The sequence below is a fragment of the Phodopus roborovskii genome, unplaced genomic scaffold (assembly GCF_943737965.1).
Source record: "Phodopus roborovskii unplaced genomic scaffold, PHOROB, whole genome shotgun sequence".
NCBI classification, from domain to species: Eukaryota; Metazoa; Chordata; class Mammalia; order Rodentia; family Cricetidae; genus Phodopus; species Phodopus roborovskii.
Window position 1 is genome coordinate 3,132,965 of NW_026125572.1, and position 19,234 is coordinate 3,152,198.

Consider the following 19,234-nt stretch of genomic DNA (forward strand, 5'->3'; position numbering starts at 1 on the left):
ATGTATATCTGCTACTAGAAATATTCCATTTCCTCAAGATTCCAAGCTTCATTAAATAAGTCTAAAAGATATGTTCAGTAAGCTGACATGTGGATTTTCAATAGATGATAGCCTTAATTAGATATATTCTCAGTCCAAGCACTAATCTCTTTAAATGCATGGAACTATATTAGTAGGTTAACATCACATAATATACCAACAATGCAAGAGCACATTCTGAATATCTAATCATGTTTTTGTGAAATTTAACTATCTAGAAGATATATATGTATATATTTATAAAAATAAGTATATCCCTAAAATATTTTGCTGGGTTTCAGTTCTTCCTGCTTGAAAGATTAAATTCACACTGCCATGATGTTTATATGAAATGTATTTTCAGGAAAAGATAGAGAATATTCCTTACCTACAGTTCACTAAATGTAGGAATATATATTCAAAACTGGCTCTCAAAAGTGGTATAAATATATAGGAAGAAATACCTGCATGGGTTATAAGCAAGAAAACAAAGGTGCATTTGATTGGTTACTTTTGAAAGGGGCATGTACTTGGAAATAAAATATATATAACAAACACTCATGTGGCTGAATACATATTTTTCTTCCCCACCATCCAGCTTCTTTGTTTGGCAGCAGTTATTCACCATTTCGATGATTATTGCATGACATTGAACAGAAACTATATGTTCTTACAGAGCATTGGAAGAGAAGCAATGTCTTCCTCCCCTCTTGAGACCCATGTTCTGGGCTTGTGCTTTTTGGAGGAGTCTTTGATCCTCAGCAGGTCTCACAGGCTTGTCTCCCGGAGGAACATGGTGCCGATATTGTAGGAAACCTTTTTAATTCTTGATGAAGACAGTGAAGGCTTTGGAGGCTTGGGACCGGTCCTGACCTCCAGGAAGTAGCAGACCCCAGGTATTTCCTTTGGAAAGTTGTCTGGAAGTTCTTCACGAGAACGAGGAATAAATGTGAAACTGTCCTCTCTTTTTAATAATCTAAAAAAAATGTAAATAATGTGAATGAAACAGCAGAAGAAATGGAACTAAATGAAAAGAAATTCTAAAGTTTAGGAAGCTGTTCTCCAAATACACTAAAGCTAATACCTTCTGTCTTTGAATAGATGTGACTGTCACAGAACTCCAAATGTTTGAGAAGGGTTATGACATGGGACAGATTACTTCACATTATAACAATAGTACAAAAGCCAACTTATGATAATTAAATTTTCTTCAAGTCTGATTTTTTCCTAAAGAGCAGTCTCCAAAAAATATTTGATCTAATTTGATTGTTTTCCTAAGCAAAAGCCTATGATAATGCAAAACATAGGGCTTTGTCTCAAATGTGTAAAACCTATGGTTTTTGTTTTGAATAATCTGCCTAAATTTTGGAGTGCTAATGTTTTATTCTGTAGCCTCTCAACAATCTTTGAGTATGTGTCTAGTGTGTCTGAAACATGAATCAAGTATTGCTTTGGCAAATTAATGACTCCAAGTGTCCATGGTATTTGGTAATTGATGTCTAGCCTGATAATGTTTCCAGTCAAATTCAGTTTAATATCATGACCCATGTCTTCTAGTCATACCCAGAAATTTATGTTCAGCATAGGAACATTGTAGGATATTTATTCTTTAAATTTATTGAATTCCATGAAAACTTCTTTTTGATAACCATCTCTGAATATACAATCCAGCAGTTAACATTAATTCAACAATTTTTTATAGATTATATTGTTCATGTAACCCTCCCCCATACTCTTGTTAGCACAATTTAATCACTTCACAGTTTTGTAAATAAAAATGGAAAATTATATATGAAGGAGAAGAAAGCCAACCACAAATAACCAAACATACAGTATGGTGAAACAGAATAGATGTTGCAAGAAAACTTGATACAAAAAGAAATGAAAGAAATCCCAGAAGAAGAAAATGTGAAAAGCGAGAGAATAAACTATTTTGTAGATGAGAGGTTATTTTCAGAAGTGAATATGGATTGTAAATCTGAAGGTCAGAAACCATGTTTTTAGCTGGACAAGTGAGTTTCAGGCCATGGTAGACAGCATTACAGAATGGGAGTTAGGGTTATGACCATAGGTTAGGTTTTTAAAATCATAAACAAAGAGTTTAGATTTTATTTGAAAGGTACTATAATGGTAAAGTGATCATCTTTTTCATACAAGGTACACATTTCATAAATCAGGTTAGTGTAATTGCAGCTCCATGATCTCATGTAGGAGATGGGCTAAAAAGGAAGCATTTTCAAATGTTCCTATCAGGTAAAATTATTACCTCAAAGTGACAGAAATACTAATAATTATTAGGTTATTAGCAGCCTATGGTTACTGTCATGATCCATACTTACAGCCTTTTGCATTGGTATTATTCATTTGAGATGTGAGGCTCATTCTAATTTTTTAAAAAAACTGTAAATAACCTGACTCATTCAGTTCATAATTATAATAAAGGCAAGGATAAACATATTTCTATCTGCCAAGTTTATGTATAAGATAGTTCAGCAGGGACAGTGTGACTTGCTAACTATGAGTAAAACTAAGCTGGACTAAAGCTAACAACAATAACTTGCAAGTAAGAAGATAATTCTCCACCACAAAATAGTAAAACTGAGGTATAGTGGGGGCATTAATGATAATCAGAATGCTGCTTACTTCCTTGGCATGTGCATAGATGTTCTCTTATTTAAAGGTATTATTAAATCAATTATTTCATAAATAAAAATCCCTAACTATTTGTCTAGTCTAGCAGGGAATGTCAAAATAATTTTACTAAGCTTATGTGGAGCAATTATTTTTGTGTGGAATACCACTCAGGAACATGAATCAGTCTACAACGGTTCCCAATTGTAGCAAAGATGACCTTTCAGAATAGGAAAATAGGGTTATTATGAATAAGGTAATAGAATAAAAAGAAAGAAATAGTCATAGGATTGAAGAGACAATACCTGCAAATATGAAACAAGGTATCTGCGATCCATATAAAACATAAATATGTAGGATTAAGAAACAGATAAGTTTGTGAATTTTAAAATAAAAATAGAAAACCACAATAAAGAACACTACCACTAACCATAAACACCATCCAACCCTAAACTCCATCCATAAACATTCAACCATAGACCTCATCCTTTCAAAATATCTTTAAAGACCCAAACAAACAATTAGGGTTTGTGTCTGCTTCATTATCTGATCTATGTTTTGATTCATTGCACTCTTCATATTTTGCTGTAATTTGTATTTTCTGACAATGAAAAACAAAAGTGGGGTGGCTATGAAAGTACTTACATAATAAGGAAAGAAGATGGCAACAGCTGCCTTAGACAACAGGACTTTTAAATAATTCATTGCATTTGTCTGGGAGATAACTCTTGACAACACATTGCCCTCTTGTCATTTTACCAAAATCTTATATAGTATGGTATAAATCATAGAGACAACACCTTTTGTGTGATTTTATCCTTGCCCAAGTAAACACTTTGGTATCAATAAGTGCACATAATTTTAAATAACAAGGAAAGAAGTCACGGTACATAAAGTTAACCTGATTTCAGCTCCTATGAGAGCCAGGACTTTGACATCTTTGAACATTCTGGATGACTTACTGGGGCATCTGTGGCTGTGGAGGAGATCAGTGGAAATGTTTCCCACAGAGTGCCTAGCCATGGTGATTCATTGTATTATACTAATGATCATATGTGTGTATGGGAATTAGGGATGTAAATTGTTCACCACAGAACCTCTGATGCCATATGAAATGCTAAGACTAGATTCCTAGAATAGCTCTGAAACACTTCCTAACAATCCAGTTCTTCAGCACCCCATAGGCATTGATAGGGAAGCTAATATTCCACATAAATCTAAAGTTATCTCTGTTTCAAATATGCACATTGTAGGCATATAGAAACAAGAGATCAATGTTTGGTTGCATATCATCATTACTCCTATTAATAGGCTTTTGTTTTTGTTTTATTTTTTTTTTGTTGTTGTTTGTTTTAGTTTATTTTTGAAATGGGTTGCTGTTTTGGATCAGGATAGGATACCCAGACTATTGTCTTTGTGCAGCAGAAATTAAGCTGATTCTACCCAACCCCCATCTCCTGCTTTCATGACATTTTTCCTAATTGCCCTATTTTGTGCTCCGTCTTAATTATACCTCCTTTGATAAAGGGTTTTAATCTTATAGTGACATACATGCTTAAAAAGTATTTACAATGTTTTTGATTTTCCTTTTAGAGACAGGGTTTCTCTGTGAAATAGTCCTGGATAATGTAGAACTTACTCTGTGGAGCAAGCTGGCCTCAAATTCATAGAGAATTGCCTCCCTCTGCCTCCTAAATCCTGGGATTAAAGGTGTGAGCCACCACCACCAGGAAGTAATTTGTTTTAATACAAGATGAGGGCATAATTTTTTTTTAAAGACATAGAGTCACAATGTGAAATCTTAGGTATCCTATTATTGTGTATACTAACCCCTGTCCCCCAAATTATAAGCACCACATCTAACTAGAATATCCAGAGAGCAGAGGGAAGAATTTGTTCTTCATTCCTGTGTACAACTACCCTCCCCAACTGTATCTATTTTATTTATTTTCTGATTAAGGAAGCCATTGTGACTACTTATTGTATACACAGCTCATAATGTTTCAAGACTTTGGAATCAAGAAAAGTGAGCAACTGTGCCATTCTCATGACTGCAAACTTAGAATCATCCTGTTTTCTGACCAGTGAGGTCAGCTAGAAGCTAATCATCAGGGTGGTTGTAATTTCTTTCTGGGAACCAATACCTGTTTACCTCCGGTTAAATCATAAAAAAAAAGGAAACAATTTAGAAGGGCATTAGGAAGAACTTGGATTTTGGTTGAAAATCTCACTCTATGAAACAGTTATCTTATCAGCTAGGTTGACCACATGAACAAAAACGTGGGCACAGTTTTAAATGTTAATGGAGGCCAGTGAATATAAATATATGGAGACACCCAGTGTGCCCAGTGTGCCCAGTGTGTAAACTTTTGAAATGTTTGCCGGCAACCTGAAAATCTTTTGTTTATTACAACAACTAGAAAAATCAGTGTAAGTTACAAGAGTGAAAGAAAGTAACATTTCCTAAATACCCCCCAAAGAAGTAATCAATCTTATCTATTAACTACCAACTCACTAATGATTTTGGAGGGAGGTGAATAGTAAGGACTAAACTGAGTGCCCTATACATGCTTATTAACCACTGTCATTGAGATTTTGCCCCAGTCCTGTGTTCTGTTAGTTAAATTTTAGTATGTAGTCCAGGGTGGGCTTGAATTCACATCTTTCTTTTGCTTATTCCCTTCCTCCCATGTCCCTCCCCCCACCCCCTCCAGTCCCATTCCCCACCCACTCCACAGGGAGGGTGATGCCTTCCAGGAGGGATCATCTTTCTTTTTCTTTTAAGTGTTTCGATAACCAGCCAGCAACCTTATGCCGGGCCATAACTAAGGGAGGCTTTAGAGCCAAAACAGCAACAGTAGAGGCAAAGCTGAGAACTAGACAGCATATTCGGCTAGTGATCTTTTATAGACTTTAACTTAAACATATCTATTTCTATTTGTTCAGTTAGAGTAGACATCAAGTTATTGAAGACAAATTATTTCCCCTTCAATATTTAACTCTTCAAAAGTCAGATGTTACTCTGTTTATTAATCCAGCACAGGTGAGCTGTCTCATAGATACTCTCTTATCATTTTCTGTGTCTATACTATGGAAATTAATAAATATGTGTTTCCACAGAACAGTGGCCACTTTTGAGCGCTTTTAAAGCTTTTGACATAGCAGACACATTTGGTTTGGAGACTCTTCTGTTTGTTCTTTCATTATTTCTTGGTGTTTGTTCTCCATGTTTTATTTTTCTGGGTTTTTGCTTAGTAAAACATTAGACTAAGTAAATTTATTCTTCAATTTGTTTTCCTCCGTTCATAATTAATTTCTCATTTTTAAACTGTATTTTCTGTAAGATTGTCTTCTTCGCTACATACTGTGAGATTTATTTTCCAGGGGATTATTCTTATACTATTATTTCTTTTTCAATTATTTTGTATTTTTACTATCTTAAACCTATGAGAATATTAATCACATTAAACATTCTCTTATGAAATTTGTCCTCTGCTTTTTTTTTTGGTTGCTGTTGATGTGTTTTTTAACAGCATTCACTATTGAGTTCAAAAGACTTAGCTAGATGGTTATGTAGATCAGGCTGCTTTTGCAATCTCTAGAACCTACCAGCTGAATGCTGCTATTAATGGCACACATCTGACTGGAGATTCTCCTTTTTTTTTTTTTTTAATATTTGATGAGGTGTCATCACCATATCTTCCTTTCTTTTTTTCCAAAAATATTTTTTCATATAATATATTTTAATCATGGTTTCCCCCAGCCACAACTACTCTCAGAACCTCCTCTTCTCCCAGCCAGCCAATCCCATGCCTTCTTTCTTCTTAAAAAGCTTGCACAGGTTCAAGCTTTGTTAGGTTCCCTAACAAAGATGCTATCTCCAATTTGCATCTAATTACTAACAGAAAAATTAGTTTTCTCCAATGGAGTAACACTGGGGATACTGACCCCTTAAGGTTGGACCCATGCCCAGCAGTAGAAGGCCAACACAAAATTCTCAATGGTATTTTTGTAGTCTTTTTGTCTTGTTTGGGGATCTTTTTGTCTTACTTTTTTTTTGTGTTTGTATATTATGGTTTTTGATTTTGTGTTTTTATAGGTTTTATTTGTGTGTGTGGGTGTGTATTTCTTGTACATATACAAATTTTTATTAATCAGTTTTTGTATTATTTATTATGTCTTGCTGGTTTGTTTTGGTCCCTTTATTTCAAGTCAAAGCCATTGAAAATAGTTTTCATTTTTCATAAGAAATGAATATACAAAACATATTTACAAGACAAATCCTGTTAGACATACTAATTACCTAGTACCTCACAGAACTTGTGTTTGCTGCAAAACTGTCGACCTTTACTACAATTGTAATGCTTTTCCAGTAAAAGATTATACTTAAGGAAAGATTAAGTATAAACCCAGGTATCTACTCTGCTGTTCTCATTATTTCCCTCAGTATCTTTTCCATAAGGAACGCATTTGGAGTCATTACAATGACATTAAGCAGTATTGAGAGATTAGGAGTTAAACAGATTCCCTGGTAGGCAGACAAACAGCAAGAGAAGTCATGACTCCATAATAAAGGTAGCAAATTTCCAAGATGGGTCCTACTGGGGACCTCCAAGTGCCAGTCTTGGTGTCCACTCTGGGTTCAGACAGGATGCTTAAAGCAAACTCAGGGGCTGGCTAAAGGTATCTGATGTTGAACAAATTAGTTGATACATGTCTTCACATGTCTTTTTTTTTTTTTTCTTCAAAAATTGTTATCCTGAATCCTACAAAGCTTCTAGTTTATGTATGCACACAGGCAAAATTAACAAGTCTTTGGCAATAGCAAGGATATAAGGCATGCATGTCTCCAGTCCAAGAAAACAGATAAGATCTGTCAAAGCAAGAGCCTTGTGAAATGTCTGTTGGGAAGGGTTGATGCAATAAGGGCTATGATTTCTAAGAGGGGAGAAAGGGTATTAGTATGTAAAACTACATTTGTGTGACTGGTTAAGCTAAACATTTTTAACTGACGAATGTAGAAAAAGGGAAGAAAACAGCATTGCTGGGCACTCTCTGAGTGTTTCTTTGGCTTCCTTCTGCAGTGCCTAGGGACACAGCATTGTGGTAACCATGGAAACCAACATAAGCTGCAGGAAGAAAATGGGTGGTGCTTGATCCACAGAACATTTTTGCTAAATGATAACTGATATAGGAAAAGGCTATGTAAAATTCCACAGACTGTTTTCAGCCTCAGGCTAAGCTGCAGGGTGCTCAGAGTGCTGATGCCCAGGTGAGAAGAAATTCCTTTCTTTGGGGCTGGTTATTTGATTCTATGCTTTGCCTGTCTCTCTAGGGGTAAAGGCATAACCAGTTAATTTCCTAGATTAAGATCTTTTGTCAGTGAAACTGTGGTGAAGGTGAGTATAGAATATTAATGGGTTGATAGAGTAGAGCAGGGGCCTGAGTCACCTGTTAGAAAATTCATGGCTGCCCAGGACTGTTTATCTGTGAGGGCAGACAGTGTCTTCTTTTGAGCTTCTGAATGTATTCTATTTTCAAAGCTCCTCTCCTTGTGGGATGTCCTTAAGGAGAGGGATTACCTTCTAAGATTATGTAGATTTGACAATGAGAACAAAGGTCTCCTTGACTGTGTGAATACTTTCACACCAGGTCCCCATGGAAGTTATGCACAATAACACTGCTGGTGTTTTGGGGGATGAATCCCACTATAGAAATGGAATTGATATGGCTTCACGAGGATTTTACAAAAATGAGTGCCTATTCAAAAGGCAGTGCCTATTCAAAGCTCTGCAAATTGTGCTTAAGAAAGTGTGATGATCCTGGTGGGTCAGCCTAGTGATTTTGACAACTGAGATCTCACTGTATAATCTTGTGGCATGTAGCAGGCAGGCTTCTTCCTCTCCCTACAGACTTGGGACAAATGCTGGGTAGCTTAAAACAAAGTCTTTATAGTATTTTTTTTCTACCACCAGCAAGCCTCCTACTAATGAACAGGGGCAACAAGTTTAAGGCCTGCTCAAGACATGAAACACAACAGTTCTGGGCTATTTAACCATCCTAGATTCCTTCAGAATGACCAAGAAAAATTATGTGAGGAAAACTCTAAGAAGGCTTTAAAATCTGTTAGCCCTCAAGAAGAGACTAGATTTTTCTGCTTTTCAAGGCCCTGTGTCAGCAAAGTAGAGGGTCTTTTTTCTCAGAGTTTCTGCTGCACATATTTGTTTCTTCATTCCCAATAAGCACTTCTCTTTAACTGGCACTGAGAAAATATGTGGAGGTTAAAACAAAATAAAACAAAACAACCCAAAGGGCATAGTGCACTTAAAGAATTAAATCTTCTTTCTTTCATATACTAGATTCTCAGAAATAATAATTTTAGATAAAACTCCAATAAAAGGCAAAAACGAAATGTGAGAAGATGTGTATACAAGCTCCAAAAATACCATTTCATGCTTTCTAGTATCTTCCAGCACCCACACAGGAGAGAATGTGCACATCAACTAATTGTGCTTATTAAGTCACTCATTCCTCTCAATTAAAAGTGAATGAGAGAGAGTGTGAGAGACTTCACGTTAATTTATTTCAGAGCTTATTTATAGTTGTAACATTAGTGAAACTTGAGAAGTTACATACTAGATTAAAGGGTGTTACATAAAGCAGTAGGTTCAAACATGGCGATATTACACCTGCAGAGCTAATGAGTTCTTGATGTTGCTAAGAAAAATAACTTCACCAAACATCATGAAAACTGACACCAGAGTGGCTCACCCATAAATGGGCAGCAATGCCCTATTCTCTAAGTATAACCAGAAATACTGAGTGAAAGTAAATGGACTAGTCAGTGCACAAAGCATTATGTAACGTATAGCCAACACTCCTCATAGCTATCTAGGAAAAGGGTCTAATTTATATTGGCTCCAAGTATTTGAAGGTAAAGGTGAGCCTTCCAAAAATGCTATATTTTATTAAACATTAAAATATGCATTCATACAATATAAGTTTTAGCTAGACTACTTTGGGGAAAATTTGCTTAATATAGTAAACTATCCAGTTCCATGTTATGTAGAGCTTTGTCACATATTTTAAGAGGTAGTTTGCAGCAATGAGAAAAAAAATGAGAAATATGAAAGGATACAGTTACTTGATTTCATGCTAAAATTTAAAGAACCTGAAAAGAGAAACTAATTTCTTTTTGTTTGCTTGTTTATTGAGACAGGATTTATTTGTAGGTTTGGAGCCTGTGCTGGAACTCACACTGTAGACCAGGCTGTCCTTGAGCTCACAGAGATCCTTCTCCCTCTGCCTCCCAAATGCTAGGACTAAAGGTGCACTCCACCACTGCCCAGAAAATGTTTTCTAAAATATTACTATATATAAAGTCAATAGATACAGTTTTCCTTACAGTACTGTAAGTCAATCTGTTCACCTTCCTTTTATTCCTACTGCCATGATACCAGCTCATGACTTCAGGTCTAGAACAATGTAGAACCCCCTTCTCTAGGAGATTGTCATTTCTAATAATCCCAACTTACTGCTTGTGCAACATTACTTGATGGTTTTATGTTTCCAAATTCAAAATCCTTCTGTGCATTTTTGGTATTGCCCAATGTTATCTAATAATAAATATTTACTCTCAAGGATATATTGAATTTTAAACTTTAGACTTATGGAAGAATTGGTAAGATTGTATAGAGGGGTAGCTTATGATTTTTACTCTTTCCCCTTGTAAATATAGAACAATCATCCAAACAAATAAATTAATTTTGTATGTTATTAAGGAAATAAAATTTAACTGTCTTTCCACTGATTGCTATTTTTTTTATTTGTTTCAGTGTTTTGTTTAAAAATAGAAAAAGAAAAGAAAAGGAAAAAGATCTATATGTCATTATGTTGAAGAGAAGACAGAAGATGAAATCTGGCAGGTCCATAAGAAATCAGGACAAATGGCTAACTATGATGCCTATTAACATACCAAAGTGCATGTTAGCTCATTCAGTCACCATAGCTCGTCTTTGCTCTTCTCACTCATATAGTTCTCTACCCTAAAGTTCTTCAGCTCCTAGGCTTCTCTTCCCTGGCTCCTCCTGGCCCCACCGTCTTGTCTCCACTCCCTTATTTTCCTCTCTTGATCTGCTTGGTCCCCTCTTGCTTGCCCCTCTGTCTAGCCTTTCTTTCTTGGTTCTCCTCTCTTACTGCCCCCACACTCTATCATCTCTGATGGCCTACTCAGTCTTATGGTCATGTTCACTCTACAACTTTCTCTCCCTGCTTGAGAACCTTCCAGATGCCCCTAGCTGTATTTGCCCTAATATCTACAATAGTAACTTTCCCCTCAATTGTACCATGGAGTAGACATGTCCTCACTTTATACAAAATCGTTTGAATTTGTGAGTTATTCAGATTCATAAATGAGCAGAATAGACATGTCAGCTTCACATTATTATATTTTGTCATTCTTTTATTTAATCTTTTAGTAATTTTTGGTTCTTACTATTTTCCGAATCCTTAAACATGTTGAAAATGGTGATGAGGTTATATAAAAGATGGTCTAGGAAAATAAACATGTGTGCATGTATAGAAAATGCTCCAGAAGCTCCAAAATAAACCACACAATACTCACTGAGAAACTCCCTGGTAATTCCTCAACAGTAATCATGCTTCCTTACCTGTGTTCTGACTTAGATTTCTAAAGGATATGTTATTTGACTTGTTTAAACAACCATTAAATGTTTAAAACTTGCTTTGCTATTTGGCCATTTGAAATAAAAATGTGAATATATAAAACTTTCAGTTTTATGGGAGCTAAAATTTAAAGTAAGAACTTTAAAAGAGAAAATAATTGGCCAACAGCCAACATCAAACCAAATGGAGAGGAACTCAAAGTGGTTCCACTAAAATCAGGAACAAGATAAGGTTGTCCATTCTTTCCTTACATATTCAATGTAGCACTTACATTCTAGCTAGAACAAAAAGAAAACAAAAGATCAATGGGATACATATTGGAGAGAAAGAAGTCAACCTATCATTATTCACATATGATATGACAGAATACATAAGTGACCCTCAAAACACTACTAGGGAACTCTTTCAGCTAATAAACGCATTCAATAATGTGATAGCCCTCCTATATATATATGATAAAGGGGCTGAAAAAGAAATCAGAAAAACATCACCCTTTACAATAGCCACAAATTTAAAATATCTTGGGGTATCACTAACCAAACAATTGAAAGACCTATGTGACCTAAGGAAAGAAATTGAAGAGAATATAAGAAAATGGAAAAATCTCCCATGCTCTTGAATAACTAGGATCAACATAGTAACAATAGTGATCTTACCAAAAGCAATGTACAGATTCAGTGCAATCACCATTAAAATCCCAGCACAATTCTTCTTGGACTTTCAAAGAATAATACTCAAGTTCATATAGAAATACAAAAACCCAATGTAGTAAGATAATCCACCATATCCGCACGTGTGCCCATGCCCCAACATTTACACACGATCCAGATGACGGCTGCAAGTCCCTGCTGCCCTCTGTGACCCAATAGAGAGCAACAGAGAAAGCTGGGGTCAGAGACTCTAGACCTCACCTCCCACAGGTCACATCCTCATCTGTGCCCATGCCCCAATGGGTGTGGTCAGTGAAACAGGTGTGGTCGAGGTGGATATCTCACTACAACCCAGAATAGCTAAAAGAATCCTGCACAATAAAGGAACTTCTAGAGGCATTAGCATCCTTGACTTCAGACTCTACTATAGAGCTATAATAATAAAAACAGTTTGGTATTGTCATAAAAAGAGACAGGTAGCACAAGAGACCACTTCCCAAATAGCACAGACACTGAAAGCAACAATAAATAAATAGAACCTCCTGAAACAGACGATTCTGGAAGTCAAAGGACAGGGTGAGTAAGACAAAATGGCAGCCCGGAGAATGAGAAAAGATCTTTACTCCACATCTGACAGGGGGCTTATCTCAAAATTTTATGAAGAACTCGAGAAACCAGACATCAAAACACAAATTAACCCAATTAAATAATGGGTTTCAGAGCTAAACAGAGAATTCTCACCAGAACAATCTCAAATGGCCAAAAGTCATTTAAGAAAACTGCTAAAAATCCTAAATCATTAGGAAAATGCAAATTAAAATTACTCTGAGATACTATCTTACACATTCCAGAATAGCTAACATCAAAAATACTGAGGACCACTTATGTTGGAAAGGATATGGAGTCAGGAGAACACTCCTCCACGCTGTGGGAGTGCACACTTGTACCATCATTTTGGAAATCTTTATGACAGTTTCTCAGAAAATTGGGAATCATTCTACCTCAAGATTCATTGATAGCATTCTTGAACATTTATGCAAAGGCTGCTCAATTATACCACAAAGATATTTGATCAGTATTGTTCATACCAGCTTTACTCATAACAGCCAGAACCTGGAAACAATGTAGATGTCCCTCAATCAAAGAATGGATATGGAAAATATAGTAAATTTATACAATGCAATAGAGTATTACTCAGTAGATAAAAAATTGATGATTGCATGAAATTTGAGGTCAAATGGATGGAAATAAAGGAAACCATCCTGAGTGAGATAACCCACTCTGGGAAAGACAAAAAAGGTATGTATTCACTCATAAGTGGATATTATATGTAAAGCAAATGATAACCAGCTCCATACAATCTAGGTAACAAGAAGGACATAGGAAGGGTAACTGGAAAAAATCTGTGGGGCAAACTGGAAGTAGGAAGGGGGTAAGGAGAAGGGAAGGGAGTATGAGAACAGGAGGGAAAGAGATGACTAAGGCAGGGAGGGATAGAGCGGAAGAGCAATGAAAGAGATCTCTCTCTCTTTCTTTCTCTCTCTCTCTTTAAACAGGTAAGCCACAGCCTGGTGGAAATACACAGTTTATGTATTTACTTATTTTAATTTATTTAATTAGAAACAATCCTATTTTACATATTTTAACAGAGAGAGCCACTATGGGCTTTGGCAGAAATGTGATGCTAGTATAACTTCCAAGAATCCACAAGGTGTATGTACCCCACCTAATATTTCTAACAGTAGCAGAGAGGATGCCTACCCCTATAATCAGATGAATAAATACCCAAATGATCTCCATAGAGTATTCATCCTATAATTGATGGAAGCAGATGCAGAAATCCACAATCAAGAACCAGGCCATTGAGAATCCAAGCAAAGAGAGGGGGGAGAGAATATATGAGCAAGAAAAGTCAAGATCTTGATGAAGAAATATATAAAGATAGCTGAACCAAGCTTGTGGAAACTCATGAACTCTAGACCTACAACTGTGGAAACTCCAGGGGCCTGAACCAGGCCCTCTGTGGATGGGAGACAGTTGGGAACCCCTACCCGTGAGGAGAGATAGTGGGAAGGTGAGGATGGATGGGAGGAGGCGAGCAGGAAATAGGAAGGAAGAGTAGGAAGGAGAACTGTGTTTGGAATGTAAAATGAAATACAAAACTGGAAACAAATTCATAAAAATTGATATTCCTTAGTAGGGAAAACTTTAGCAAATGCAATTCTCATATAATATAAAATATAAAGCAGTTTAATTTTTTTGTTCATAATTTTTTTCAAGACAGGATTTCTTTGTGTAGCCCTGACTGTCCTAGAGCTCACTCTGTAGACTTTGCCGGCTTCAAACTCTCAGAGGTATATGTCTTCTACCTCCTGAGTGCTGGGAATAAAGATGTGTATCACCACCACCTTATTGCAATTTAACTTTTTTAATGGTTAGTCAAACACTACCATAGGAGCACAAGTTTAAAGAAATAAAAGGTAGAAAACAGAACATCTCATTAAAGGAGAAACATTCTTATGAGTGTAATGTTTCACATGTCACAAGTAAACTGAATAATGCACTCAAACTATATGCTTTACTCTAGATAGATTCCAAAAACATGATTCTTAAAAGAAGCCATATTTATTGAAATGTTGCAGTAAAATACCACTTATGTATATTAAGCAACATAAAATAAAATTTTATTGCTTGAAGAACATTATCTGTAGAAAGATAATTTCTAAAAATTGGATTTGGAAACACACCAAGTTTATATGATTGCTCATCATAATCAAAGAGTGGGAAGCTTTCACCTTAAATCAGCACATCTTATTCATTTTGATATGAAAAATAATTGAAACAAACATAACAATAAACAAGTGCCAGGGTTATGTTTTGAAAGTGTTTATTTTCAATTATTTGAAGATCCCAAATAAAATATATCTGGGGTGAAATATTAAATTATTTCAATTTATTCTCATATCAAATTAATTGCACTCTCATAGTTTGATACTCATAAAGTTTTAGTGGAATCTTGAGAAGATTTTTTATTATTTATTTTCACTAAAATTTGTTGCGTTTCCAAATCCAATTTTTATAAATTAGGTTCATATGTGCTAAAATATTTTTATCAAATTACTGGGTGGATAATGATGGGCCACCCCAATTTTCTCTGCCTGCATGGGATTTATTATCTCCTGTGGGAGGTGACACTTAATGAGTTCAAAATGAGGCTGGGTTCAGGAGACAGAAATGTATAGCACTTTCCAAAAAGGACATAAATATAAATAGAGTTCAGATTTTATTATATGAATTTAATTTCAGGGTTCTTATATTCTTAATTCAATGATGAAAAAAATGAACTATGTTTTCTTATTCTTTTTCTTTCTTTTTTTCTTTCATTCTTTATTCCTTTCTTTCAAAAAATCAGAATCATTTTGAAAACATTTGGATTTGCAATGCCATGCAGACTGGAGAACTTTAACATTTACTCTTCTGTGTTTTAAGCAGTTATACCACAGAAGGATCAAAACTGTGGAAACTGGCAAACCTACTTATTTCTTGGTTAACTCAGATTTCTTACCCACTTTATTAACCTTTAAGCAAAGGTTTATGTTACAATTACTTATACTTAAAACTGGGTGGAATGACTCATAACTTCTTAAAAAGTGAATCAATAAAAGGGTGACAGGGGCTCATATATTACACTATCAAATCAAGTCATTGCAAATGACAAGAGGGAAGAATTAGAGAACACTTACTGGTAAGTAGTTGGGCTGACATTGATGCGCCGAGGATGACTTCCAGATTCAAATTTGCTTGCAAGAGTAACATTATTTCCAAAAAGACAGTATCTTGGCATTCTCACTCCAACCACACCAGCTAGCACAGATCCTGAGTGAATGCCTATCCGCATCTGGAAAAAGAAAAAGGAAATGGAGAATAAACAGTTGTTCCTATTTTACATGCACTTGTCAAATCAATAAATAAAAAAAAAGTTATAGTAATTGCCTTTTGTTTGTCTATCTAGATCACTTTCCAAGTAAATGGTCTAGACTGTGGAAGTAGCTCTTCTTCTTTAACTAAGGACCAGGCTCCTCCTCCATGTTTCTGCACAGTTAGGGACATCCTCATTGTTCCAACTCATAGGACATAAGGAAATGACAGCAAAAGTCAAAGACATTTTTCAGCTTTATAAAGAATCCCCACTCAGTTACCATTTAGGGGAATTTCTATTTCTTTGTGTAGGTTCAAACTACCACTTCATACCATTTTCCTTTTACCCAGTAGGTATATTTGCCAGTGTTACTTCTTAGGATTTGGACAATGTATTTGTTTAGACTGTATGTTAAAAAGTGTCAGTAGTTTGTCTTTACAACAGAAGGTTAATTTTACTGGCTGTAGTGTTCTAGACTGAAGGCTGGGGATGAAATGCAATTGTAGAATGACAACATAGACCAGAGTTGTATCTCTAACACTGAACACAAAGGAAGAGAGAAAGAAGGGAATAAGGAAGGAAGGAAGGAAGGAAGGAAGAAAGGAGGGAGGAAAGAAAGAAAGGAAGGGAGGATGAAAGAAAGAACAGAAGGAAGATTTTAGGTTAAAATCCTCCCTTGTCAGTACTTTAAGGATGTTTCTCCCTAGTAATTCTCTTGCATTGTTTTTTTTTTGTTTTTTAATATTTTTAAAAATCACATTTAACATTTTTTGGGGGGTGACACACACATGTAGAGGTCAGAGAACATCTTTCTGGGGTCAGTTCTTTCATTCCATTGTGTGAGTCCCAGAGATGGAACACAGGTCATCAGGCTTGGCAGCAAACACCTTTACCTGCTGGGCTGGTGCTGATCCCTTACATTGTTTCTGAAAGAAAACCAGCTATTGTACTTAATTTAATTGTTCTGAACATAACATATATGTATTCTTTGGATTATTTTAAGTACTTTTATTTTGATAATTTTAAATAATTTAGTTTTTATTTCCTTTGGTATAATTTTTATTGTTCTTGATTCTTGGGGCTTAATGTGCCCTTCAATCTACCAGTATATACTTTCCATTAATTTAGAAAATTTTCAAAGCTAATGTTTTCTGCCGAATTTTCCTTTATCGAGGTTCTACTTGCATGTATGTTTAGATGCTTGCAATTTTTAAAAAGATCCCTGATGACCTATTCTTTTAAGAGGATATTCTCTCCATTTATATTGGATTTTTACTACTGTCTACAAATTGGCTTATCTTTCCCTTTTGCAAATCTTTTTAAAACCTAATGTGCTCTCAATGCCAGAAACTAATTTTTTTTCTGTCTACAAGTTTGGAATATTTTCTTTTCCTATTCTAGATGTCAACATAAATTTTAAGCATATGTACTGTACTTTGAACTATTTTGAATGGTATATTCTGCCTGCATTTGCTTGAGTTCTACATCTGTCACTTTGATGGATTGACCGGGTCATTCAGAGGAATCATTACACTTTCTCCATTATTAGACACATTTTATTAGGCACCAGACATCATGAACTGACCTTGTTGAATGCTGGATTTTTGTTCTAGAATGTAATTAAATGATTTAGATCCTGCTTCTTTGTAGTCTTGCTTTAAGATTTATAGAAAAGCCTGGGGCAGTGTTTCAAGAAGGCTTAGTTATTCACCCACAACTAAGGCAATAGCATTCTAAGTGCTATCCCCTATACAGGGAATTTATGGTCCTTTGAAGGTTGCCAGGCATGGGCTGTGGATGAAGTCCTGAGTAAATGTGTTTTGTTGACATGAATACATCTAAGACAAGGACTCTTGTCATTGGAATGGCTATGCCTTCATCAGATCACATTAAAGTAAATGTCAAAACTTCTCCTTGTCCCTGTAAAAATGTTGACAGAGTATGCAGAAGACATCTATGTTGCTTCTCTCTCTCTCTCTCTCTCTCTCTCTCTCTCTCTCTCTCTCTCTCTCTCTCTGTGTCTGTGTGTGTGTGTGTGCGCGAGCGCGCAGGAAAATAATACTTCAAGGACAGTACATAAATTTGAAAGGAAGTAGGAAGACATGGGAGGAGCTGGAGGAGGAAAGAAGTGTTGGAAATAGTATAAAAGTAGTATTCATATATAAAATTCTTTAAAAAAAATTACAAATCAGATACTTTCCCCCCATCTCTCTGGCTGTTCTCTTCTCTCTCCCTTAATGCCAAAGGTTGTTTCTTCACATGTACTAGTTAGTTCTTTTCTGAATATTTGTGGAAGACACTGGGGAAATCTTTGGTATTCTCTGTGCAATCCTTGACTTCAGTATTCTGAATGTTACCTCTAGCCTGCCTGGTCTGCACAGATGCTCAGTTACATGTTTTTATAGTAGGAATATGTTCCCCATTCATCCCTCTCTGGACCTTCAATTAGGAAGCTCAACCAGCACAATACCCATCTCATGTGTTCTCTCATTCCCAGTGCTTAGGGTACAATGTTACACAGTTTCTTCCCCAGGGTTTTCATGTTATATAAAAAGGGAGTGGTAACGCTGCCTCTGTGCTCCACATTGGCTGCATTTATAAGTGAGCTGATTATTAAAAAACAAACTCTGAAAAATATACACCCACTTTTGATGAAATGTGTTTGATATATCTTTAAAGGGTGGGGGGAATGAGTGGCAAATGTTCCTACCAACAAGATGAATAAATGTAGAGCATCATTTCTAAACTTAGCAATATTTTCAGTCTCTTCCTCCTTCCTCTTTTTCCTCCTCTCCCTTACTAACTTCCTAAGAGGCTACTTTTATTTTTACATTATAAAATCCACACGTCTTCAAGTGACACTCAGTCCTTACAACTGAACCAATAATCACAGTGTGATTGTTTTAAGTGGAGATGGGAAGGTATGAATCTAATATTAGTAAATTTTTATAACTTTATCATTCTAAAACATCTATTGAACAAAATCACTTCAGCCACCACAACTTCAGTGAAGGCCATGTAGTTCTTCCTTTCAAAAAATCTGCTGCTGTTTAAATGGGTTTTGAGAGGAATTATTGTCCAAGAATGATGATGGTAAAATAAGGGGCATTCTTGGAGTTGGGGTAGAGGAAAGAATGGCCATTTAAAAACAAATCCCTTAGTAGACTAAATTAGCACTAAAATATACCCACATCCCCAGACACACACACACACACACACACACACACACACACACACATCACTGCAGAGATCTGTCTTTGTGTTATAACAGAAAAAGATCATTGAATTATCTAGGCTGGGAAGTATTGGGAAGTTCTAAAAAGACAGAACT

At 35.7% G+C, this 19,234-nt stretch overlaps 1 protein-coding gene across 1 annotated transcript in view; it reads right to left on the minus strand.

Moving 5' to 3' along the window:
- Nucleotides 1-617: 617 nt before the first annotated feature.
- The window catches only part of Gucy1a2 (guanylate cyclase 1 soluble subunit alpha 2), a 278,376-nt gene continuing 259,759 nt past the window's right edge, over nt 618-19,234 (minus strand). Inside the window, exons 7-8 of the mRNA XM_051177809.1 lie at nt 15,728-15,882; nt 618-994 (exon numbers count right to left, since the gene is read on the minus strand). Coding sequence (XP_051033766.1) covers nt 787-994; nt 15,728-15,882 — 363 coding nt within the window. The 3' untranslated portion in view covers nt 618-786. The remainder of the gene's footprint in view (nt 995-15,727; nt 15,883-19,234) is intronic.